General features: G+C 51.2%; 10 protein-coding genes across 10 annotated transcripts; 5 read left to right on the top strand and 5 right to left on the bottom strand.

Moving 5' to 3' along the window:
• Positions 1-857: 857 nt before the first annotated feature.
• CDV56_103110 (thioesterase domain protein) lies at positions 858-1,937 on the bottom strand (the record flags this gene model as incomplete). Its single annotated transcript, XM_026756729.1, has 1 exon — positions 858-1,937. The coding sequence occupies one exon, from the start codon at positions 1,935-1,937 to the stop codon at positions 858-860; it is 1,080 nt and encodes a 359-aa protein (XP_026610650.1).
• A 423-nt stretch (positions 1,938-2,360) lies between these two features.
• yvc1 (putative potassium ion channel Yvc1) lies at positions 2,361-4,522 on the bottom strand (the record flags this gene model as incomplete). Its single annotated transcript, XM_026756423.1, has 5 exons — positions 2,361-2,806; positions 2,862-3,002; positions 3,055-3,989; positions 4,048-4,375; positions 4,447-4,522. 5 exons carry the CDS (start codon positions 4,520-4,522, stop codon positions 2,361-2,363), a joined length of 1,926 nt encoding a protein of 641 aa, XP_026610649.1.
• Positions 4,523-5,328: 806 nt separating this feature from the next.
• On the bottom strand, positions 5,329-6,452 carry CDV56_102558 (translation initiation factor eIF2 subunit alpha; the record flags this gene model as incomplete). Its single annotated transcript, XM_026756177.1, has 4 exons — positions 5,329-5,806; positions 5,863-6,070; positions 6,130-6,298; positions 6,375-6,452. 4 exons carry the CDS (start codon positions 6,450-6,452, stop codon positions 5,329-5,331), a joined length of 933 nt encoding a protein of 310 aa, XP_026610648.1.
• Positions 6,453-7,194: 742 nt separating this feature from the next.
• Positions 7,195-9,657, top strand: CDV56_102135 (SulP family inorganic anion transporter; the record flags this gene model as incomplete). Its single annotated transcript, XM_026755754.1, has 4 exons — positions 7,195-7,604; positions 7,686-8,315; positions 8,372-8,891; positions 8,962-9,657. The coding sequence occupies 4 exons, from the start codon at positions 7,195-7,197 to the stop codon at positions 9,655-9,657; spliced, it is 2,256 nt and encodes a 751-aa protein (XP_026610647.1).
• A 580-nt stretch (positions 9,658-10,237) lies between these two features.
• On the bottom strand, positions 10,238-11,290 carry CDV56_101911 (uncharacterized protein; the record flags this gene model as incomplete). The annotated part of the gene is made up of 1 exon (XM_026755530.1): positions 10,238-11,290. The coding sequence occupies one exon, from the start codon at positions 11,288-11,290 to the stop codon at positions 10,238-10,240; it is 1,053 nt and encodes a 350-aa protein (XP_026610646.1).
• Positions 11,291-11,694: 404 nt separating this feature from the next.
• CDV56_101666 (F-box protein) lies at positions 11,695-13,061 on the bottom strand (the record flags this gene model as incomplete). The annotated part of the gene is made up of 3 exons (XM_026755285.1): positions 11,695-12,316; positions 12,379-12,871; positions 12,959-13,061. 3 exons carry the CDS (start codon positions 13,059-13,061, stop codon positions 11,695-11,697), a joined length of 1,218 nt encoding a protein of 405 aa, XP_026610645.1.
• A 549-nt stretch (positions 13,062-13,610) lies between these two features.
• Positions 13,611-14,749, top strand: CDV56_101422 (oxidoreductase, short chain dehydrogenase/reductase family superfamily; the record flags this gene model as incomplete). Its single annotated transcript, XM_026755041.1, has 4 exons — positions 13,611-13,647; positions 13,731-14,468; positions 14,529-14,625; positions 14,683-14,749. 4 exons carry the CDS (start codon positions 13,611-13,613, stop codon positions 14,747-14,749), a joined length of 939 nt encoding a protein of 312 aa, XP_026610644.1.
• A 1,766-nt stretch (positions 14,750-16,515) lies between these two features.
• CDV56_100965 (slipin family protein) lies at positions 16,516-17,729 on the top strand (the record flags this gene model as incomplete). The annotated part of the gene is made up of 4 exons (XM_026754584.1): positions 16,516-16,702; positions 16,768-16,885; positions 16,939-17,431; positions 17,493-17,729. 4 exons carry the CDS (start codon positions 16,516-16,518, stop codon positions 17,727-17,729), a joined length of 1,035 nt encoding a protein of 344 aa, XP_026610643.1.
• A 489-nt stretch (positions 17,730-18,218) lies between these two features.
• CDV56_100736 (uncharacterized protein) lies at positions 18,219-19,274 on the top strand (the record flags this gene model as incomplete). Its single annotated transcript, XM_026754355.1, has 1 exon — positions 18,219-19,274. The coding sequence occupies one exon, from the start codon at positions 18,219-18,221 to the stop codon at positions 19,272-19,274; it is 1,056 nt and encodes a 351-aa protein (XP_026610642.1).
• A 1,062-nt stretch (positions 19,275-20,336) lies between these two features.
• CDV56_100153 (glycosyltransferase domain-containing protein) lies at positions 20,337-22,269 on the top strand (the record flags this gene model as incomplete). Its single annotated transcript, XM_026753772.1, has 2 exons — positions 20,337-20,441; positions 20,596-22,269. The coding sequence occupies 2 exons, from the start codon at positions 20,337-20,339 to the stop codon at positions 22,267-22,269; spliced, it is 1,779 nt and encodes a 592-aa protein (XP_026610641.1).
• Positions 22,270-22,765: the final 496 nt, after the last annotated feature.

Here is a 22,765-nt window from a genome sequence, read left to right as displayed (position 1 = left end):
TTTTTGTTTTTGTATTCTGTATTCTGCTTCGTTGGTCATATTCCTAACTCTCATGCCCCTGTCGGTGACCAGGCGTGGTGGTGGAGATCGATAGTATATCCCACGCGGGTTGCTCACGAGCATCAGCATCTGGTACTGCGCATAATCACTGATGTAGGCAGCCCATAGGTTGTGTTCACTATCGGATTCGACTTGAGTATCGGGTTACCCCAGCTTCTTGCTCCTGAATTAAGTGTTATTAGGACATATGCCGGATATATATTTCACGTTCATCAGCATTCTGCCTCGCCACCAGATGGAGCCTCTGATTTTCCGAACCACCAAATTAGGAAAAGGTACAGCTTCTAGATTCGAATATGTAGTTGAAGTCAGCCTATGTAACATAAAAACAAACCAGGTCTTGTTGAATCGAACTTAAGTATATCGACTCGCCAAAGTACGAGCAAAATAGAGGCAAAATGCATAGGGTCATTATTCATTTAGAATCACTCCCACTAACAAGGCTCGCCGGGCTAGCTCAATCGGTAGAGCGTGAGACTCTTAATCTCAAGGTTGCGGGTTCGACCCCCGCGTTCGGCTTTCTTTTTTGCCTCGAACTTTTTTCTCTCGCTTGTCATCACTTCCAGCATCGAAATGACCACCGTCAACGGCATGCTTCGCTACTGCTGATCGTAATTGCCCGCAGAACCCAGCCGCAGACCCCCGCTGGTGCAACCTCAGACAAATCCAGACCAAGTTCTCGTCGACCACGACCTTGTCAGCAGATATGCTCAAAGAGGTACCTGACAGGAATGCAGAGGCCAATTGTTGTCAGACAATGTCCGGGATAAAACAAAAACCAGTTGTCAAGGTCATCCTCAGGACACAAGCAGAGAGTCAAGCGTCGACATGAAGATCCGAGCTTCTCTCAGATGTTCAACGATCGCAGCCGCCGTCTCGCGAGCGCCTTGCTCGCCCAGGAAGAAGAAGTGAGTACCATGAATCTGCTGGCACATATTCTCCGGCCGCGAGTGAACTAGTTTGACAACCTCCTCCCAGCGCTGAACGCCCAGCGATCTATAGCCTCGACCTTCGAGAGTACTCACGAGCTGCTGCACCTGCATGAATGCCCAAGTTGCCTTGTCCGCAAGTACGTGTCGTCCATCCAGGATGCTATCACCGTGCAAGGCAGAAATCAAAGGCCATTGACGAAAGTTGTTCGCGTCGGCATCTTCCGTTGCTGTATATCGATCTTCAACAAACCCACGCTCCGGGGAATAGCCCAAGCCCCAGCCGAGCAAGCCGACAGGCGTATGGCCGTAGTAGCCGCGGAGATACACGTCGTCCGGGATAATGACACGGGAGTTCAGCTGATTCTGCTCATGCACCTGTTCCAGGAAAAGCCCCGGCATCCTGTCGACTGCAGCATACCCCTTGGACGTCTTCTTGATGTTAGAGGGAGTTGGCCGAGAATCAGCGAGTCCAGGAGTAGCCGACAGGCCCACGAATAGCTCAACTGTTAGCCCTTGTGCTTTCGCGGCTTGCGTGTACGGCACCACTGCCCGTCCGCCCATACTCCAAGCAACGAGCACGACATTGGGCGAAAGGCGATGCCTCTCGATCACCATCCTCGTTACCTCAGCTGCTTGCAGACCCCACTCGCGAATACGAAATCCTGGTGCTGTTGCAGCCATGATATCGTCCGGCCGGCTCTGGAGCGGGTACGAGACGGCAAGTAGGCCGTGGCCCAGTTTGTTCAGCCAGTGTGCCAGGAAGTCCTCCCTGCGACTTCCAGGATGGCCGCCATATGAGATGCGAGCATTATGGCCGCCACCCGGTATGAACACAATGAGAGGATTGTCGCGATTAGCGGGACTGAATTTGTAGAGTGTTGGGAAACCTGCGACAGTATCCAAGTGTTCTCCTTCATACAGCAAGGTGGAGGAGTTGTTAGTCATGCTGTTGCAACGAATCAAGCTATTCACTAGAATACCCTTCAGCAGTCTTCGTGTTAATGACACACTGCATGTTGCAAGAGTGGATAGACAGTGTTGATGCCCAGGGAGAAAGAGGTTAGGGGAGCGTTTGTTGTTGGTAAAAGGGGAGGGGAAGCTTACCCCACACATGGTTCAGGGACAGCCACGTAATCCACTAAACACACGTAAACATGACAGTTGTATATCTTAAGTTTCCATTAGAATTGCAGAGTTTGTAGGGATGAACTACTTCATGGTATGAAATTAGGTATGATAAAGTATACAACATACAATGCAGATGTCAAGGCACATAGCCAACCAATATAAATCACAAGGAGATACCATCACATCAACAAAGGCATCAACACTATCTTGGTAAGATAGGACTATCTTATGCCATAAATCCTACTCCGCCTCAGCGTGATTGGAACTTGATTCCTCATTCACAGGCTCCCTCATGTGCTCCGCCATATCCTTCTTCTCCATGAACGCATGAACAACAGCCGTGAGTTCCTTGACCTGCTCCCTCAGCTGTATGATCTCCAAGGTACAGTTCTCTGCATTCGGATCGGGGGTGGTGTCCCGCACGGACTGTCTCCAGGTGTCGTCCACGTCAAAGTCAACTTCCTCGGCAGCATTCTCCCATTCCTGAACATCGTCGTCGTCCTCTTCTCCGTGGCGACGATTCCACCGGATCCGGCGTGCCTCGCGCGTCTCGAGGGTCGCGGTGATGAGTAAGAGTGGTGAGTAGATGATACCCATGATGACATCGTTCAGCTTGGCATAGTACTCGTGCGGCATCCACCACTCGAAGGGGAGGACCAGAAAGATGATCTCGAGTAGGTTAAACGCTAGTAGGCTCGCCGTTAGTCAATGCGCGATCTGCAGCAGAACGGGAGGACTCACGAGGAATGAAGACGTTCTCGTCCGGTGCCCGAACAAACTGCATTGTCTTCAGAGCGAAGATCGCCATGTACTCGTCCACAGCATTGCCGGAGATATCTTCATAGGCGCTATTGTAGAGGGCAATCAAGATGTTGAGCAAAACTATTCCCCGTCAGCCAAAACCCCCAGTCGTGCTGCCAGCCGACCGACTCACCAATCATGACTATGAAATTGAACAGATAGTAGAGGACGAGACCAAATGGGAACGCCAGTTCCTCGAACACGCTAAATTCTGGGCTCTGCATGACACTGTTCGCCATGCCTTGTACAATACCTCTGGTCAGAGAGAGTTCGCCATCTGCCTGGGCCATTCCGTAAAACGCCTGGAAGAACCCGACAATAATGACGAAGAGAAGGGCAAAGAAGATCAAGCTCTCCTTCATCATGACTCTCAGCACAACGAACATGGCGCCGAAGAATCGGAATGTATCGAGGTAGAGCATCATACGCATCCAAAACATCGGACCTGCCATGGCCAGGAAATTGTAGCTCAGCTGGTTGAGTTTTTTTCTCTGTTCATCGTCGACGGAGCTCGATCGCGTAAGGGCGGCAACACGGAGGAAGAATGACACCGCGAGGATGGTGTAAAGAGTCGAGTTGAACGCGTTCCAGAAATCAAAGTAGTCCCTTCCAACCTTCCAGAGTTTGGTGAGCTCGTCGCAGATGTAGGCCAGTGTCATGACATAGAGGATTCCTTCGACAACGTCCAAATCTCCGGTAGAGTTGACGGTATTGATGACGATGGTATACAGGATGAGATATATCAACGAGAAGAATATCTGACATGCGTTCTGATAAACGGGGCTTCTCATACGGTCAGGATGAAAATGAATCCTGAAGTCTGTGTTGTCTTTCTCATGGTAGGGAACGAAATTGGTCGGGTTCCCCTCTTCTTGACAGAACCAACCACGCCAGAGATACTTGATACATTTTTGGTATCCCGAAGAGCCTATGACTCTCAGAGCATGGAGATCCACAGCTCGCTCAATCACGTTGGCTGGTGTAGTTGGTACTCCGTCCAGGAAGATGGAGTACCTCTGTAAAAGGGCGTCCTTCAAGAGGAAGTCCTGGTCCTCTTCGGTCTCGATTCTGAAAGCATTGGTCAAAAGTGAGCCTTTTCAGATGTCGTTGGAATGGCTTCTCTTACATGCGCTTCGCAATGATCTCACACGCCAGTGCGCGACGCAGGTGCAGATCAGAGTCCCAGAGTTCCGCCACTGCCTGAAGCTTGAACCACCGGAGACAAACAAGGAGACAGTACAGCACACAAGCTCTGTGATCATCGCCACCTGCCTGCTTGGCAGTCTGGATCACATCGTCTGTGATGATTCGGCTATTGGGCTTGGTGAGAGCACTCTCATCGATCTCGAACGGAACGACCTGTTCGATCTGATATTTCAGCCGGAGAGCAACCTTCGTTACTTCCTTAGCAGGACTGGCAGAATCAGCCTGGTCCGCCGTGTAAGCAGGAAGCACTATTTGCCATGTTAGCTTCAGAAATGTGCGATGCTGGCCCGAGACCACGCAGTCGTTGGTGATGACGTACAACGCCGCCGTTCTGCATGGAGACGGTGATGCTGAGTTCGGGTTCCAGAGCCGAAGATGTCAGTCCAGTGGCCCATCCTGAATGCAGTGAACTGTGATTCTGCAGTCCAGGATTTCTGAAGAGCAGGAAATTCGAATGAAAGAAAAGGCAATGGAGAATCAAAGTTCAAGCAAGCATTGAGATTTCAGTTTCCGCGCCAAGGTCTCCCCGCCATCCCCAGCCACCACTGATCTATCCGGAGCTGCAGACAATGCTGAGCTTTATCAGTAAACAGAGGATCTTCTCCGATATATGTGCTTGTAGCAGTCCGAATATCTCCTTTGGATCCTTGCCTGCTACAACTATAAATAAGTGCAGGCCAGTTGAAAACGCCCTGCTTTCGCCTTTCAGAAATAACCTTCGAGGTCTAGAACGTACTCTTGCAATTGGCACTCAGATCATGAAGGAACTTATGTACATCAAAACAAGAGATAGAGCTGTCCCAGAACTGTGACCAGAGCTCAGTCATCAACGCAAATCTGAGTGATATGGACACATCGCCACGGCACGGAAAGCAGTGCGGCAGCAGATCCTCCCATGGGGGTACCGTTCTCGGCGTAAACCAAGTCCAGCCTGAACCCATTGTTTGAGACAGTGCTGCTCAACCCTATCCCGCTCGTGAGCACATTAAACCCGTCTTCTGTCTCGTAATTCGTGTCATAACCGAAACCCTTCTATCAGAAACTTTTTTCTTGCCCCCTTCTCTGACCCAACACTGAAACAACCGTCTCTCTCTTGTGGTACCCCAATTCCCAACGTACGCAAGAAAAATTGAGGTTTTTGTCATTCGCAAAGGGCCCATCGGCCCAAGGATTCGTGACTAAGAGGCGCTGCGTCGGGCATTTATTCAGGGACGCCCTCGTCGCTTTCGGACATGCTCTCATCGCCGCTGACTTCCATGTTCTCCCGTTCCCGCTTGTCCATGAGCTCCTGGAGGGCAGCGTCGTCGTGCTCGGTGACAGCCTTGGGCGCCATCTTGACGACACAGCCACCCCCTGCTTTCTTGATCTCGCTATCGATTCTCTCGATAGCCTCCTCGAGCAACTTGATACCCAGGTTCTTATCCAAGCACTGACTGGTCAAGACGTACAGGGGAGGGGCGACAAGCTTGACCTTGATCTGGTTCTCGGGAGTGTTGTTCGCCTCGGCAGTGCGGAGAGCGGTCTTGACGGCGTCGATTCCGTCATAGCCGAAGCAGGTGACTTCGATATCAGCACGAACTTTAGTCGGGGAGGGAGTCAGCTTCTTGCTGATGTACTGTGTCAACTCCTTCTTGACAGCTTCGCTGGGGAATTCCACATCCTGCCACACGTCGGGGTTCCTATTGATCATATGAGTCATAAGGTCGAAACATGTATTTGAGCGGATTGATCCTACGTGATGGAGATCTTGAAGGCATCGTGGGCATGGCCGTATTTCCGGTTCAGTGGCCACCCGATCTTCTGGTATAGCTCTTCAAGGGGAGTCTGAGTGGCTTCGGCAACATGGCGCATGATGGAGTGAACCGCCTTGCTCTTGTTGTACCTCTCTTCACACTTGACGACATCTTCGGGAGAAACTCGACGCTTGGAGAGATCGATGTAACCTGTACACAGACAAAACCTGTTAGACGGAGGGTCTCGAGCATGTTCAGGATTCGGCCACACTTGCCCTTCTCCTTGTCAACACGAAGCACGATGACAACCTCGTTGCGGCCAATACGAATGAGCTTCTGGATACTACGAATACGTCTCCGCGACAGTTCGGACAGCAGGATCATGCCATCGATGTTGTCATATTCGAGGAGCTTCACGTATGCGCCCATTTCGGCGATCTGCAAGATGGAAACCGAGTAATTAGCCAGAGCTTCGTGCAAAAGAACGATGATGATCATGAAGACAGTCCCATACCTGCTTGACATTGACCATGACATAGCTGTCAACCTCCGGATACTTCTCCTCGTAGAAACGGCAATTTGTTAACGACATTTTGGCGGGGCTGCGCCTGATAATAGGCCGGATGCGTCAACGATTTGAGGCTTGGAGATAAATGATGAGCCGGGATAACTTGTCCGTGATAGCTCCTATTAGAGGCTCGAGATGTGCGACAGGTGCAGAGGGAAGAGGAGTTGCGGCAACAGGCGAGTTCTTCGACAATCTCAAATCACTTTGTGGCGGTTCAAAACCCACTTTGGGCTTTGTTGGAGCCCGCAAAGAATTCGGGACAGCCAGAGGCGCCAACAGTGCAGCTAAATCACGTGATTAATTTCTCCACCGCCCGGCAGAAAAGAATCCCAGCTTATCCTTATCAGTCCTCTGCTATATCAGCACCAGCCTTTCCTGTCTCCTGCTCAAGTCACACCAGATTCGATTCGATTCCTGTGCCATGTCACTCAAGATCGCTTGACGGCCGCTGACGATTTTGTTGAAGCCGGCTCTGATGGACAATCATCGCTTTTCCTACTGCCTCGACCTTGCTCTCCCTCCGTCCCTCGGCTTGCTTGGCCGGGACTGGCCACCGCCCTTCGCACCTGGAGCACCACTTTCGTTGGTCCTTGTTGAATCATTTAGCTAATATTTAGAGGCCTAGCCTTTTCCCCTCTATTTACTACATTTCTGATTCCTTCCTCTATCTCTAATATATATCTCACGCCGGTCATGGCAGTTTTCGAATGATTGTTTGTCATATGTCCCCGATTATTGAGTGACCGCTGTTTCCTCTTGTATAACCATGTCCGATTCCACTTCCCTACACGGGACAGGTCAAAACCGCTCTGTGCGGGACCGAATCTTTGATATCTTTCGGACTTCTTCCTCAACCAGTTTTGCGGCTATCACTGAGACCAATCCACGCAACTTACCAACGTATACAACGGGAGAACCCGACGCTAGAACTCGTCTGCTGGAGTCATACCATGACGGGGAAGCTGTGTGCGGACAGAAGATTTGTCGCCATGGCACTTTCTCCCCGAGACCAGAGGAACAGCATGGCGTCTTGCGATGGAATGCCGGAAGGCCAGAGCTTCCAAGCGATTCCAGTGGGAGCTCGAGTGGTGTACACGGACCGGACAACCTACCCTCGATGGAGTCCTCGATGGAGTCCTCGATGTCCCCATTACCTGTGAAAAATCGCAACGCACTGTATGTTTTGATTCCCTGAAGGGCTGTGTGTTTTTCGGAGACATTCAGTATTGAAGTCATGGCTAACCTTCAGCTAATCAGCTACGTCTCCTATTACATCCCATTTTTCAATTGGATTGGCCAGTACCGATGGTCCTTCTTCCGGGGGGACCTGATATCTGCGTTGACTGTTGCATCAATCTATATTCCAATGGCACTCTCCTTATCTTCCAACCTCGCACATGCGCCGCCTATCAATGGTCTCTATTCTTTCGTGATCAATCCCTTCGTCTATGCCATCTTGGGAAGCAGCCCTTTGCTGGTCGTTGGCCCAGAAGCAGCCGGGTCGTTGCTCACCGGGACCATTGTTAAAACGAGTGTCAGACAGGGAACTTCGCATGAGGACAATGCTGCTGAAAATGCCATGGTGGTGGGAGTGGCCACTGCCATGGCAGGCTCAATGATCCTGATTGCTGGACTGACTCGTCTGGGATTTTTGGATAACGTCCTCAGTCGGCCTTTTTTGAGAGGATTCATCACCGCCATTGGCTTTGTTATCTTCGTGGATCAATTGATCCCGGAGGCTGGATTGGCAGAGAGGGCGAAAGACGCCGGGGTCAGTCACGGCAGTACTGTGGAGAAGCTACTCTTCTTTTTCGGAAATGTCAGGAACTGCCATGGTCTCACCGCCGCAATGTCTTTCAGCAGCTTCGCCATTATAATGGTCTTCCGGTATGTGCTGAATCCTTCCTGGAGGGTAGGCCCGTTCTAACTCGATGCGTTATCAGAACTTTGAAGAAGAAACTGCAACCGCGCTACCCTCAGGTCGTTTACTTTCCGGATCGTATCTTGGTAGTCATTCTTGCGGCGATTTTGACGTGGCGTCTAGGCTGGGACGAGAAAGGACTCGAAATCCTGGGTCCCATGAAAAATACAGGAAATGGAGTCTTTGCGTTCAAATGGCCTTTCCAGTTCAGTCACATGAAACATGTGCGCACCGCAATGAGTACCTCTTTCATCATCGCGCTGCTTGGCTTCTTTGAGTCCTCTGTAGCCGCGAAGGGACTCGGTGAGAGCAGGGGAGACGGAGTAAAGGGTATGACGGTCAGTCCCAACAGGGAGATGGTGGCTCTCGGCGTGGCCAATGTCGTTGGGGGGTGCTTCATGGCCCTACCGGCGTTTGGTGGGTACGGGAGAAGTAAGGTCAATGCTTCCACTGGGGCTCGAAGCCCCATGAGCAGTATTTTCCTGAGTATCATTACCCTGGTCTGCATTCTAGTACTTCTCCCATATTTATATTATCTTCCGGTGAGTTCCCCTGTTCTTTATGGATTGCTGCCAATTGTGATATTTTGTCATGGAAGCTGATGCCATTCAGAAAGCGGTCCTTTCAGCGATGATCTCTGTTGTCGCCTTTTCACTGATTGAGGAATGTCCTCATGATGTGGCGTTCTTTGTTCGTCTACGCGGTTGGACTGAATTAGCCCTGATGCTTCTCATCTTCGCCTCAACTATCTTCTATTCACTCGAGTTGGGAATCGCGCTTGGCATCGGGCTTTCTGTCCTGATATTGATTCGGCACTCTACTCAGTCGCGCATTCAAATCCTCGGAAAGATACCGGATACGGGTCGATTCGACAATGCCGAGCTCCATCCCGAGAATGTCAAATTGATTGAGGGCGCCCTCATCGTCAAGATTCCCGAGCCTCTCACTTTTGCCAATACTGGCGACCTTAAGAATCGCCTACGCCGTTTGGAACTATATGGCTCGAGCAGAGTGCATCCATCCTTCCCTCGGATGCGTTCACCGGAGAACAATAAGAATATCATCTTCGATGTTCATGGCGTCACTAGCATTGACGGATCTGGAACTCAGGTTCTTTTCGAGATAGTGAAAGGATATGCGGACCTCGGGACGCGAGTGTTCTTCTGCCGTCTTCCCAACCGCAACGTCTTTCGAATGTTTGAACGAAGCGGTATTGTGGAACAATGTGGAGGAATGACACATTTCGTCACCAGTGTGGATGAAGCGCTCAAACTTGCCGAATCGGAAGAGCAGACGGTCGAAAGCTGAAGTGGTTCACGAATAGAGCAATTATGTCACGAACAAACAACCCGTCTCCATTTGACCTTCACGATGTATTTGAACGATTGACGATACTGCATATATTCTAAGACAGCCGGCTGTATTTATAGATTTTTGAGGAGCATAGAGTCAGCGCAAGATTGCATCGTCGGATAAGGTTGCGAATTTCCATAGTTGTGGAGTACATAGACGAGCAAGCCCTTCTTTTTGAAATGATGTAGTGCGCGAAGAACGGGATCTTTCTTACTACCTGCCATTCTCTGTATCAAAGAGGCTCGCAATACTGCATTCCTTCTGCGTCAGGTCGGGTGATGACTGAGTAAAGCCCTGATAGAGAAAGTTGGGGCGACATCCAAGTAGGCGAGTCAGTTCAGGCACAAACGTCTCATGTGCGGCCACCGCACGTATCCAGATCTTTGATGCCGTGATCAGATACGGCTCATCAACCGCTGCCTGGCTTAGAAGATGGCTTTCCAGAACTGTAACAAGCATCTGATCACCTCAAGAGTGAAAGTGACGGCTTGAGAAGGCTCGAGCAAGTAAGCTCGCTGGGAACAACCCGTCACGCTCATGTCTGCTCATCGTCGCTCCTAGCAGCTCGACGTATAACAGCTTGAAGCAATGCCTCGTTCGCGCGCAATAGCAGCCGGTCTCTGCTCTCACGAGCAGCAACAGCACCATCTTCAGAACTAGCTCGTCCCGACGGCGCGACCAGCTTCAATTTGCCTTCACCGCCGAGGACGAAGCTGCCGCATGCAATTTTAGTCAGGCGCACGGGCTGATTGACCGGATAATGGCCGCTCGTCAGATCTCCAAGATTCAGTTTGATCGCCAAGTGCTTCTCTAGGTAGGTGGATAGGCCTGATAAGACGGAACTCTTCTGGGGAGTGGACTCGCTGTTGGAATTGATTCCGCGCACAAACTCCGTGAAGGAGCCACGCGGAAGATTAACATTCAGAGATCTTAGAGCTGGCGCAACGGGCGGCGAAAAGGACAACGTAAGCTGCGTCTCCTTGATGGTATCTTCGAACGTGCGATGAGAGTTGGAAGGCCCGTCGTGATCTCCCGACATCAGGATACCGGTGTACATCTCTAGGGCCGTACACATGAAAGTTGAGGGTAAGCGAAGAACAGAGCAGTACGTGTCAAAATTAGTAGACAGGAAAGAGATGAATGTCTGCCGCAGGGGATTTGGGAACCGTGTCAGTAGCAGCGGGAGCTGAGTGGACTGTTTCCGCCTCGCCGAGGCGCGACGGCCATCCGATACTGCGAGGAGAGCAGCTTTATAGGTGATATTCTCGTACTCTAGAATAACCAGTATCCCAGAAAGATTCTCCGAGGTAGCTTGTGTCGAGGGCGCCGATAACGTTTCCCAGACGCAGTCTCTGAGAGGTCCGGTTCTGGAGAGAACATCATCGTCGATAGCGCCAGCTCCACTTAATGGGGTCTGAGCACTAGTCAATAGATCCCCTGCAAGGTGAACCCTCAACCTGCCAGCATAAGTTCTCAGGGCGGCCTGATTGCCAAGAAGGGACTGGAACTCTTTGCCATGGTGCAGGGGAGAAAGACGGTGCAGCGTCCATGAGGTATTCAAGAGTGGCTGTAAGTCGGAGTGTGCCATCGCGAACTTCTGGATTGTCTTTGTCTGGTAAAGACTTCGGGTTGCATATCGAAGTTGCGGGGAGTCCTATCTCTGGAAATATCTCCCTGATCGCGATATGGAAGTAGTCGCGCTGGAACGCGACAGCCATCAGACAACAAAGCAAACAAAGCAAACAAACTAACCAAACGGATGTACTTTTAGGGCTTAGGGCTGTCGGTCAGAATTTACGAGAAAGAGAGAAGACAAGTCATTTGGACTGAACATGCAGGTGAATAAATTTCCAACCTATACTGTGCACTGTTTGTAGCGATTACAATCAATAGCAAGAATGCGCTCAAAACCCATTTCTATGCATCCTCAACTCCGAACTGAGATCCATGCCCTTTACCTAACGCCTGTGTCCCGGTCAATGAGAGTCCTCCTCATGCACGCCAGGCCCTGCCTTCCCGGCAATCTTGACAACCTAGTGTCACGGGGACACCATTCCAGACCCAGATATCCTCTGCGTCATGGGGAACAGCTCCTCGGGAGGCCAATTCCTCTCTCGCAACATCGAACCAGATATCCTGCACCGATGAATGTAGATGTGATACTGGTGTGCTTTCGAGGACCAACGAGTTGATATCGTCTTTCTCGTTCTGCATCAAGTCATGATGAAAATTATGCATGAAGTCCTTTCGTTGCATTCGCTGACTGCCACCGTCACCTATCTCTGCGGAGAAGTATTCCACAATTCGAAGAAACGGCGACACAGTAAGCAGCGAGCCGATCCAGCTGTCATCCGCCACGGACTCCTCGGGCGGCACAGTATGTCGTAGGTATGAAACGAGCAGCTGCATGCAATGGTGCGTACAGATCAGAGTCGAAGTATTGGTGAACGGGGGGGATCGAATAATTCTGATCTGTAAGTCTCGATACATGGATTTACGGACGTCCGGGGGTATAGGAACGGGCAATCGTCCGGCTTCCAGGTCTTGCAACAGTGCATTTTTCAAGTCACGGCGGGCAAGACTGTAAGCCTCCAGGAAGTATAGCGTGTAGTACCTGGTAGGAAGACAAGTCCCATCAGAATCAGTCGCCGAAGGATAATCTGTGACGAGACCTACATAAGTGGTATGAGGTTGAACCATAGCCTGGACTTCGCACGTTTCAGGAACTCATTGCGCTCATTCTTGGATGGAAACATGGCCTTGACGAAAGCTGGCTCGCAGTGCACGAATCGATCCATGACGCGGTCCGCGAGGTAGTAGCAAAGCTTAGAACACAGCTTTTGCCGTCGTCGCAAGCTATGCATATACCGGAAAGTGTACAAGTGACCGCCCTTGGCACTTTTGGCAGGAGGGAAGAGGTCGGACAGAAGCACGACATCGTCTTCGGGATTTCGAGTATATGTTCTCTCACTGTCGATGGGAGATGGCAGCGTTCCATGACGGCGCTGGCGAAGGTATTGACGTGCGATCAGTTGTTCATGAAACGTGAGGATTTGACAGAAGGCCCTGCAAACAAGTTTGAGCTGCAGCAGGTCTTTGATACCACATTGAGCGAAAATCTTGATTTGGATTTCGACAGGCAGGAGATCCCAAGGCGAGGAGGTTGGTACTATGTCGGGTTTATCGATACTGAACCTGTATCAGCGGACATAAGGTACAAAGAACTGTAAACCAGTAAACAAAGTAACAAACTTACACCGAGCTCGATGAAAATGAGGACGGGAAGAGGCTTTTCCGGGATGGCTTTTTACCGTCTGATTTTCTGCCTCTGCGAATAGCAGCACCGGCTTTCTTTGCATGTTGTAGCAGTTGTAGGATCGCACTCATCATCAAGCAGCGGAAACCATAAGGAGGCCAGCTCCACCTTTGAGGTCAAGTTGGAGGAACTGTCACCGAGTCACCATGCAGGGTGATGATGTCTATGAGAATAATGAATAATGTTCTCTTATGGAGGACTTTCAAAGAAAGAAGGTAAGGTAGGTAGCTTACCTCAAGAGCCATTGTAATTCTATTCTCCGCTTCCAAGATAGGGACAGGGACAGAAGGGCCGTGACTAAGCCACGCTTATCTGAACTAAGAATAGCCTGCCTGTGCAAGAACTATTATTAAAAGTGTTTTTCTGGGACTTTCACATGTCCATCATTTAAGAGGACTGATATTGAAGTTGGAGAGCTCGAGAGCTAGCCAAAGTTCCGAACAGAAGAGTGGTTAGAAGGGAAATGACCTTGCAGTTTTCCCCGTGAGGAATAAGTGATTCAGCATTGTATCTTGAAACGAAGACATGGTACAACACTTGACCGAGGGCAATACCACGTCTTCATTTTTTATTTTATTGAAAAGCACTCCAAATGACTGGTAAGATTGCTATTGATCTGAGCTTGGTTTGTAGGTAGTATGTCGCTACAAAACCATACTTTAGATATAGAATACTGTATGGAATGGGAGCATTTACGTCATCCGTTCCTTAGGTTGCGCAACGCTTATGCACGTGGCCGAAGGCAAGCGACTATCAACTGCAGTCGGTCGGAGGGCTCCAACAGTCCTTACCAACATTAAGCAGCGAGCTCAATCAGAAAAGGTAGAAATGAGCAAGAATATCCTCATTGTGGGTGCCACCAGAGGCCTTGGGGCCTCACTGAGACGATTGTACGCATCCAAGGCATCATCAACAACCACTGTCTTCGCGACAACACGATCCAGTGCCCCGCCAGAAGACAGTTCTGAATCTGAATCTCGCGTCTCATGGCTTCAGAATGTTGATATCTCCCAACCCGATGTTGGCGATACTCTGGTATCCCAACTACCCTCATCCACCAAGCTCTCCTCCGTGATCATCACGGCGGGCTATTTCGGGTTCGAGTCCTTTGATGACCCGGACTGGGAAAAGGAAGTGAGGATGTATACCACATCCGCCATTGGTCCCGTCTTTGTAGTGCAGCGCCTCGTCAAAGCAGGTCTGCTGGACAAGGGGAGCAAAGTGATCTTGGTCAGCAGTGAAAGCGGAAGTATCACATTGCGACACGAAAAGGAGGGCGGGGGGAATTATGGTCATCATGCCAGCAAAGCCGCGTTGAATATGGTTGGGAAACTTCTCAGTCTAGATTTGAAAGAGAAGGGCATTGCTGTCGGGCTGGTACATCCTGGCTTCATGCGCACGGAGATGACCAAGAGCGTAGGATTCGACAAGTACTGGGATGCCGGTGGAGGTAAGGGACATGGACATATCTACTGGGCTATAGAGCGGCGCTGATTATGCCTACCCGCAGCCGTCACCCCCGATGAAGCAGCTCAATCTCTTGCCTCGTTCATAGACAGCTTTGACATCACGAAGACGGGGCAGTTCTGGGCACCACGAGGACCTGGGTAAGTGCAGCTTGGACCATATATTCAAGCACAAGGCCGGTGCTGATGCTTTGACAGGGACATTGGGACTGCAGAAGCTGTTCTAGGGAAAGACTTGCCTACGCCGCTACAACTACCATGGTAGGCTATGGAGAGCCATAGACCACTTCGACACGTAAGTTGAAGATATGAATGGATTGCACCTGCGGTTAAATCTCGTGCTTCCTTTCCACCCAATGATAGTATATCCAGAATACACAATTTTGCCGGGGATCTTGCCCGTAACAATAACCGATGACGAGGACAAAACACTTGAAAGCTTCTCCACGTATGGAGTAGTTGTGGCATGTCAGTATGCCTACCTCCTGGATGGCATACTTGCCATCTCAGACAAGGACATAAGCAGATGGATGTACGGAGTAAGGTAGTTCGCATTCTTTCTCCCCACGTCTCATTCAAACATGCCCTTATCCTGGTTATACGGATGGGTTAAATTGCAGATCTGCTGCAGGAGGCGGGACTGTAAGTGAAAAGTGTTTCGACATCGATATTCGGTCCAAAAAACAAAAACGGAAAAACAAAACTTTAATGCATCATCCGTGAATCGAACACGGGCCTCGTCGATGGCAACGACGAATTCTACCACTAGACCAATGATGCTTGCTAACTTGGGAAAGCATCTCCTTTTTTAAACTAACAGGTGAAGTGAGACATTTGCAGTTCTATCCCCCTTGGGAATCGGAAAGCTATCCAGTACTGGATACTCTGACGCCATTACCTCAAAGGGGTGCGGCTTCGATTCAATCGATTACCCAATCATTTCATCCAAGTCCTCATTCCATCCCTCCGTCTACCTGTGTGCTACATGGGACCCGGGTACCTGCTATGAAATGCGAGTGTGAGTTGATTTCGAGATTCTGGCCCAGAATGCCGATATCCGAAGCACTGCCTCCGCCCGACAGAGTGCACTCACGCTGCGCCTTGAGGCTTATCCCATCGGCACAAGAAGTTTATCTGAGCAATCAGTGATTGGAATACGTCACAGCTCCGTACCTTGAGCTCGAGGGATTTACCTGATTTGCTGGGTCTAAGGGGCAATGCAGAACTACCTGCGCCCAGACAATGGCCGCTAGAAAACATCTGGAAGGACAATGCAGGCTCACATGGATGACCCGGTTGCCCAACATCGGCTCTGTGCATCAGAGAGGACGGCTACCGGGTCAACTAACAAGTGCATGACGCTCGTCAGTGGAACGATCTACAGTACCAGAGTCCTCGGCATGACAAGTCACTGTCGAATGGTGGTTGATGGCCGGATAATACGGGACAGATGTGCAAGTTCTGCGGCAGTGCTCTGCATTGAGGCTCATGGTTCCGAATACGAGGTGTCCAAAGAGTACCTAGACACTACCCAGCGATCGCACAGGCCAAGGATGAGCTGGGGAGTGCTATGGAGACAGATAGTTCGCTGTTGATGAGAGCAGAACCCATGTAGGTGTATGACACGATGCATCAGCGCATGAAGGAAACTGAGAAGCAAAGAAAGTAACATCACCATATCTAGCTCAGCCTTGTGATGTAGTTTGCGCCCGAATGCCCAAATGGAATTAATATGAGCTAGACTCCGTACAGTTACCGCCTAGCAGGACCAGTGGAAATCGCCAAGTGCTGCGCCCCACACGGATTGCGGAGAACCATGGTGGCCCCGTGGTAGATGGTGAGACTCAGAGGTAAGGTAGCTTAGATCTGTACAGAGTACAGGAAATGAGCTATGGCTATTTAACCCCGCAACTTCCCATCTATCTTCAACTCACGATCATCAACTGCCACCTTGGTTGATCACGTACTTGAGCTTTTCATCCCTTCTGGAGCAGACAACTCTCCTACAAGCGAACAATACAAACAGCCACTATGTCCACCGAAGCGAACATTCCCAACGGAAAGGCACCGGTGCACAGCGCCCTGGGGAACAGCTCCCGCGGACCAGGACCCGTGACCGTTCAGCCAGCACGCCTTGGCGATTTGCAGCCACGTTATGCCCAGCAGATCCAGCATGATGCCGATAACCCGGATGCGCATAGCTGGTACGCGTCCTTGAGTAAGTGTCAATCTTTTTTCTCTTCGCCTGACGCCGTTTGTTAACTCATTCTGGTTAAAATATAGTCCATGGATTGGGTGAATGCATTGGCTTCATGGGGGCTATCCCATGCTGCATCTGCTGCCCCAACCCGTTCAAGCCAGTTGCGCAGGGTGAGGTCGGTCTGGTATCCAAGTTCGGACGGTATGGAATCCTGGCTCAAGGTCGGACCGATGAGATACTTACTTCTGTGGTAGATTCGAGCGTGCGGTCGATCCTGGTCTGGTCAAAGTCAACCCTCTGAGCGAACATCTTACGACCGTCGACGTCAAGATCCAGATCGTCGAAGTACCCCGCCAGGTCTGCATGACCAAGGACAATGTCACTCTCAATCTGACCTCGGTCATCTACTACCAAATCATTTCGCCTCACAAAGCGGCTTTCGGCATTGCCAACGTACGGCAGGCTCTGATCGAGCGCACCCAGACGACCCTGCGGCATGTCATCGGAGCGCGGGTTCTGCAGGATGTGATTGAACGCCGCGAGGAGATCGCCCAGTCGACGTCCGAGATCATCGAGGAGGTTGCGGCTGGATGGGGTGTCCTAGTCGAATCGATGCTCATCAAGGACATCATCTTCAGCAATGATCTGCAGGACTCGCTCTCCATGGCAGCGCAGTCCAAGCGCATTGGTGAGAGCAAGGTCATTGCTGCTCGTGCCGAGGTGGAATCCGCCAAGCTCATGCGCCAGGTATGTTGTCCTTTCATCCACCCACCGGCAAGTCCACCCGAACTAACGCAGGACTATCTAGGCTGCGGACATTCTATCCTCTGCTCCTGCCATGCAAATCCGCTACCTCGAGGCCATGCAAGCCATGGCCAAGACCGCCAACAGCAAGGTCATCTTCTTGCCCGCCATCAACCAGACGGTGCAGCAACAGCTGGCTGCAGCTGAGAATGCCGGCGAGGGTCCAAGCAGATACGGAGCCGAACCGGCGGACGATGGGTTCCAGCGCGCGATGAATGCCCGTGTGGTGGAAGATATCTGAACATGAGGTGCCCGGTGTGTTGGGGTCAACGTTAACGCTGAAAATACGTTGACGCCATCCACCACGGATGAGTACCTGCGTTCTTTTGCTTTGCTCTACCTTAATACCCCTGATTCGACGGACGATACCCACTTTCTTTCATGTTGACTGACTGCGTTATGCTCTCAAATTTGTGGTTTGCTGGATATGCACGGTTAATTCCTGGAAACTTTTATAATTCTATCAAAAGGATAATGCCCATATTTAATTGAAGTTTCCCATGGACAATTTCATTCTTTCATTATGCAATCGACGAAACATATTCCCGTAGGCGGTGAGGATTAATCAACACCGATGGAAGCACCGACGGAACTGTCAACATGAGCTGGACATGACGATACAGAAACTCTAAACTAGCCGATGTTGGTCGCGCGTTTGGGCTAGTCTTGCTCTAGTAAATGCTACAAAGAACAAGCTCGCCGTTCTCAGTTCTTCCCGATACACCCATCCATGGCCTCAAGACAGACGCCCAGTCCAGCTCGCGCAGCTACCTTGGCATCAAACACACGATCCTCTCAAGAAGTGACACCTGACTTTACCGATCCATCCTTCGATCCAGCCGATTTCCTCAACGATGTCCTTCCCCCGCTGACGCTGGCGTCATCGCAATCACGAGCCCCGGGCGCCGTTCCCCTCGCGGAATTGTCCGCTCAAGTCCAATCGATTCTCTCTCAGATCAACGCGCAGAATGTCCGGCTTTCGAATCAACTCACACAACTGACCGATGAGATTCTGCGCAGTGGAGGGCGACTGGCTTACGAAGTTGAGGTGCTGCGGGGTGAAGCGATTGGTCTTTCGGATACTTTGACGGAGGTCCTACGGCCGGATATTGCCCAGTTCGTACCCGAGGGCCTGCGGACGACTGTGGACAGCGACAAAGATGTTTCGAGGGCTTCTGAGGAGGCCGACGAAGGAGAAAAAGCGGCAGAGAGGGGCCAGGATGACAAGGCCACGGTCGCTGATCCGGACTACATCACGAAACTACGAATGCTGAACCAAGTACGGTCGCGACTGGAAGATGTGGTTCAGACCTTTGGAGACGCCATGGAGTGGCCGTTGCCGCCGTCAGAAACCTCACTGACGTCGTCCTTCATCTCGGTCTCCGCCCCCGAACCTGGGCCCGAGAGCCAGAGTCTCGAGGAGAAGGGGCAGGAGGCTGCAAAGAAGCTCCGGAATGAGATTACAGAGTTACTCGGTACCAATGGGGGCGGACGAGCTGGTTTGGACGCAGCTGCAAGGCGATTAGAAGCGCTACGCGAGTTGGCGACGATATGGAAGGGCTCCGCGGAAGAGAAGGCGCGCCATCGTTTTCTGGATAGTCTGGCGAAGATTATAGAGGACCGACGCCGGTCATTGGAGAACCAGGGCAGTTCGGACCAGTCCCAGCAGCGATCCTCGTCGACGCGAGGGAAGCCGATGGGCCATCAACGGCAGGAAAGCGAGGGGCCGGGGGGTGGCATCTTCAAGAATCTACAGCGCCTGCGGGAGGAGATATACCTGGAATGAGGGCTCATATTCCTCCCTTCATGCGCATATAGTGTACAATCACAGTCGTCCAAGGACATGTGCTCCTCGCAGATGATTGCAGCATTACTGTGATGCAGACCGGAGAAATATTGCGTATACCTACTTGCAAACCTGGAGTTCTCGCGACGTCTAATGGTGTCTGGGAGACTAGGACACTGTCACACATAGACCATCTAGACAGCACGGAGTAGACTAGACTAGATGCTGATTTGGATGAAACGCCCATGCGCCAAGCCTCGACAGGCATCGTCCCTGAATCTCTGACATCTTTTACCCGTGGGACGAGGAGCGATGACGCGTCAGAGGCAATACACGGAGACAATCAATACAATGGGCTTCAGTACTGATTTACTGAGGGAAACTCGCTTGCAGATGCTCAGAGGAGGTCTTTGTAAAATCCGAGGATTAATATGACCTTCCGAAGCGAAATTAGATGGCGACCAGCTAGACAATATTGAGTCGTACACGGCACGACGTCGGTCGATCGCATCATGGCCGCTGATGGCCCAGGCCAATAATTTTAAACCCGCAAAAGCTCCACCAGGTCGATGTCAATCATTTCCTGCTCCATCTTACGGAGTACCCTGTACCATATTCTCCAGGCCTGCTAAGAGTCTGTGGCTTTTTGCAACGTGCGCTTTATCTTTCTACCCAATCTTTAATCCACAAAGCCAACGCAGATGGCTTGATCTGGTGCTGTATCATCGCGGCTGCAACCTCAACATACAACCCCTATCGCATTACTCTGTGTCGTCGTCATTGACTGCTCTACCATCGGCGCAAGCAATGTGGTACATTGCTTGATTGACTGTTGAGCGCCCCTCTCCCCCAGTCGCATAATTGACGACTATTACGACTTGAATCCCTCATCGATCTTTGCATGTTTTCGAATGTCTCAATGCAGGAATGCCTATCTCGAGCACGATCTCCGTTTATAGTGGTTGATACCAACATTCCTTTTGCGCTCGGCTTGAGCTGATACTGGGATTGATTGTCGTCCGTTCTTGTTGAGGGCCAGCAGTGAACAACAGTTCGGCCAGAATGGTTACCTTTGTCGGTTCCACCCCCTGGGTCGACCAGTATAAGTCTTTGTGCTCGACGGCGACGACGCTTCTGCAACGAGTCTATCTATATGGTCGACTGAGGGTTCGTCCGGCTAGGGCTCTCATTCTCATACTTGCCGCGTGTTTTTCCCTTTACGTTCTTCTCTCATGGTCCTTTAGACAAGTGAGTTCTCTGGTTATATCAGGTTGGCCTGGATTCGGGTTCGGACCACACAGCTGACAATGGCGCTCGATAGACACCCGTCAATTACTGGCTCAAGTATCCCTCGTACCACCCGTTCAGTGGCCGCCCCGAAGACACGCCAATGCTCAACACTGGTGGACCTACTCTGAGTCTGAATGACACTCTGCCGAACAGTCTGCAGAAAAATAACCCTTCTTTTCACCTGGTATTGCCCGCTGGGCAGAAGAGCGCCGCGCTTTGTCGCACAATAACCTCCGCAATGATCTTGAATTACCCCCCGCCTACCTTGGTCCGATACGGCAGAAAGCTCCCAGACGGATCCTCCGATTATGATTACATGGTGGACCGTGTGACGGGCATATACAATTTTCTGGAATACACCTCGCACGTGCGGGACGGCGATTTTGTCCTCATCGCCGATGGCTATGACGTTTTCTTCCAATTACCGCCGGAGGTGCTCATCCAGCGGTTTCAGAATATCCTCAGAGAGAATAATGCCAAGTTGAGAAAGAAATACGGCCTTGTGACGGAGTATCATCCTTACCGCAGAGGCCTGGAGGAGACCCTGCAGAAATACTCTCAAAGAGTGCTATTTGGTGCAGGCAAAGAGTGTTTTCCCAACATCACCGCGGACGCCGGCTGTGTCACCGTGCCGCAGTCCAGCTTGCCCCCGGATGCCTACGGCTGGAAGACCGATATTCATCCGCAGGGACATTTGACCCGACCACGGTGGCTGAAGCCCGGTACGGTGATCGGCCAGGCTGCCGATCTGAAGTTAATCTACGCCGAAGTACTGCGCTTCGTGGAGGAAAATCGTCACAACCATAGTGACTATCTGGCCCTGACCCAGATGTACGGACGCCAGGAGTACGTGCGAGAGCTGGAAAGACGGAGAAGTTCCAACCGGCTCAAGGAGTTGGTCCACCGACTAATCGGCATTTCCGATGCTGCGAATGTCACGGGCGTGAATCCGCGCCTCGAGACCGGTCATCGCTACGAATATGGAATCGGAGTGGATTTTGAATCTCGTCTATTCTTCAACACATACAAGTCGAAGACGGACGTCGAATGGCTCCAGTACCACAATATCTCCACGACATCTTCTGTCCAGATGCACCACGGCGTTCCTCGCGAGAGGCGTCTCCTGCTTTCCGCCGATCTTGCCAGTCCAAGGCTTGGCAATCCCTTCATCCAACCCAAGTTCGCCAAGGACGAACAGGTCAAACCAGAGTTCAACTCAACTCTTGACGCTCTTCCACCCCCGAAGAATCATTCATGGCATCACATGCCCTTGCTGACCAATATCCACTCGGCCTCTGTGCCGGCCCTGATTCATCTTGACGAAGAAAAGCCGGTCAAGGATGACAAAAGCTGGCCGGTGAAGCACCCCGAACGGCTGATGCGAGATACCTGGTGGTACAACATGTGGTACCAGCCGTGGGCTCGTGCGCTTCTCCGCAAGTACATGCGTAGCCCGACTGGATTTGACGCTGCCCAATCAGCCCTGCTGGGAGGCCAAGACTGGTGGGATCTGCGCGGCGGCAAGGGAGGCGTGTGGACGGACAAGGGAGAGTGGCTCGACTATGCGGAGGTCTGCGCGGGCTTTGAAGACGAGGTTTTCGACGATGATCTGGGGAGATGGGGCGAGGAAGGCGGGGACGCGGATGAGCCTGTTTACAATCAGTTCGGCAACCTGGTCAAAGGCAAAGAGGACTCGTATTGGTAGTTTGTCCTCAATCCCCTATGCTGTCTTCAACAGTTTGTACGCGCCTAGCTACGGCACAGCATCAGCGAAGCGAAGAGCATGGCCCGTCTTCTCGCTCTGCATATACTCTTCACATCTTTTTGCACCTACCACTTGCAGCCGGGTCGATATAGTCATATCGTTGCTGACGATCATGCATTTCTCGGTGTTTGGAGTTGGTTTCTTCTTGTCTTTCCTCTCTTTTTGGCACCGTTGCCCTTTTGAACGTCGGCCGGATATTACCAGTCGAGCGCATTTGACTCCCTACCGCAAAACCAACACTACAGAACCAGATACCAGTCATATACCTGATAGACCAGTGACTAGACACAGTACGAGACCATTGCATTCTTTAAATCCATTTACAAATCACCCATCCCCATCTAACCCTACCCTCCCCGTCCTCCCCTTCGACCCTAACGTCTCCCGGATGATAGCCAATACCCGCGCAACATCGTCCTCCGATAACCTCTCCTCC

Source organism: Aspergillus thermomutatus (assembly GCF_002237265.1).
Source record: "Aspergillus thermomutatus strain HMR AF 39 chromosome Unknown NODE_292, whole genome shotgun sequence".
Taxonomy (NCBI): domain Eukaryota; kingdom Fungi; phylum Ascomycota; class Eurotiomycetes; order Eurotiales; family Aspergillaceae; genus Aspergillus; species Aspergillus thermomutatus.
This window is presented reverse-complemented; position numbering and strand designations above follow the sequence as displayed.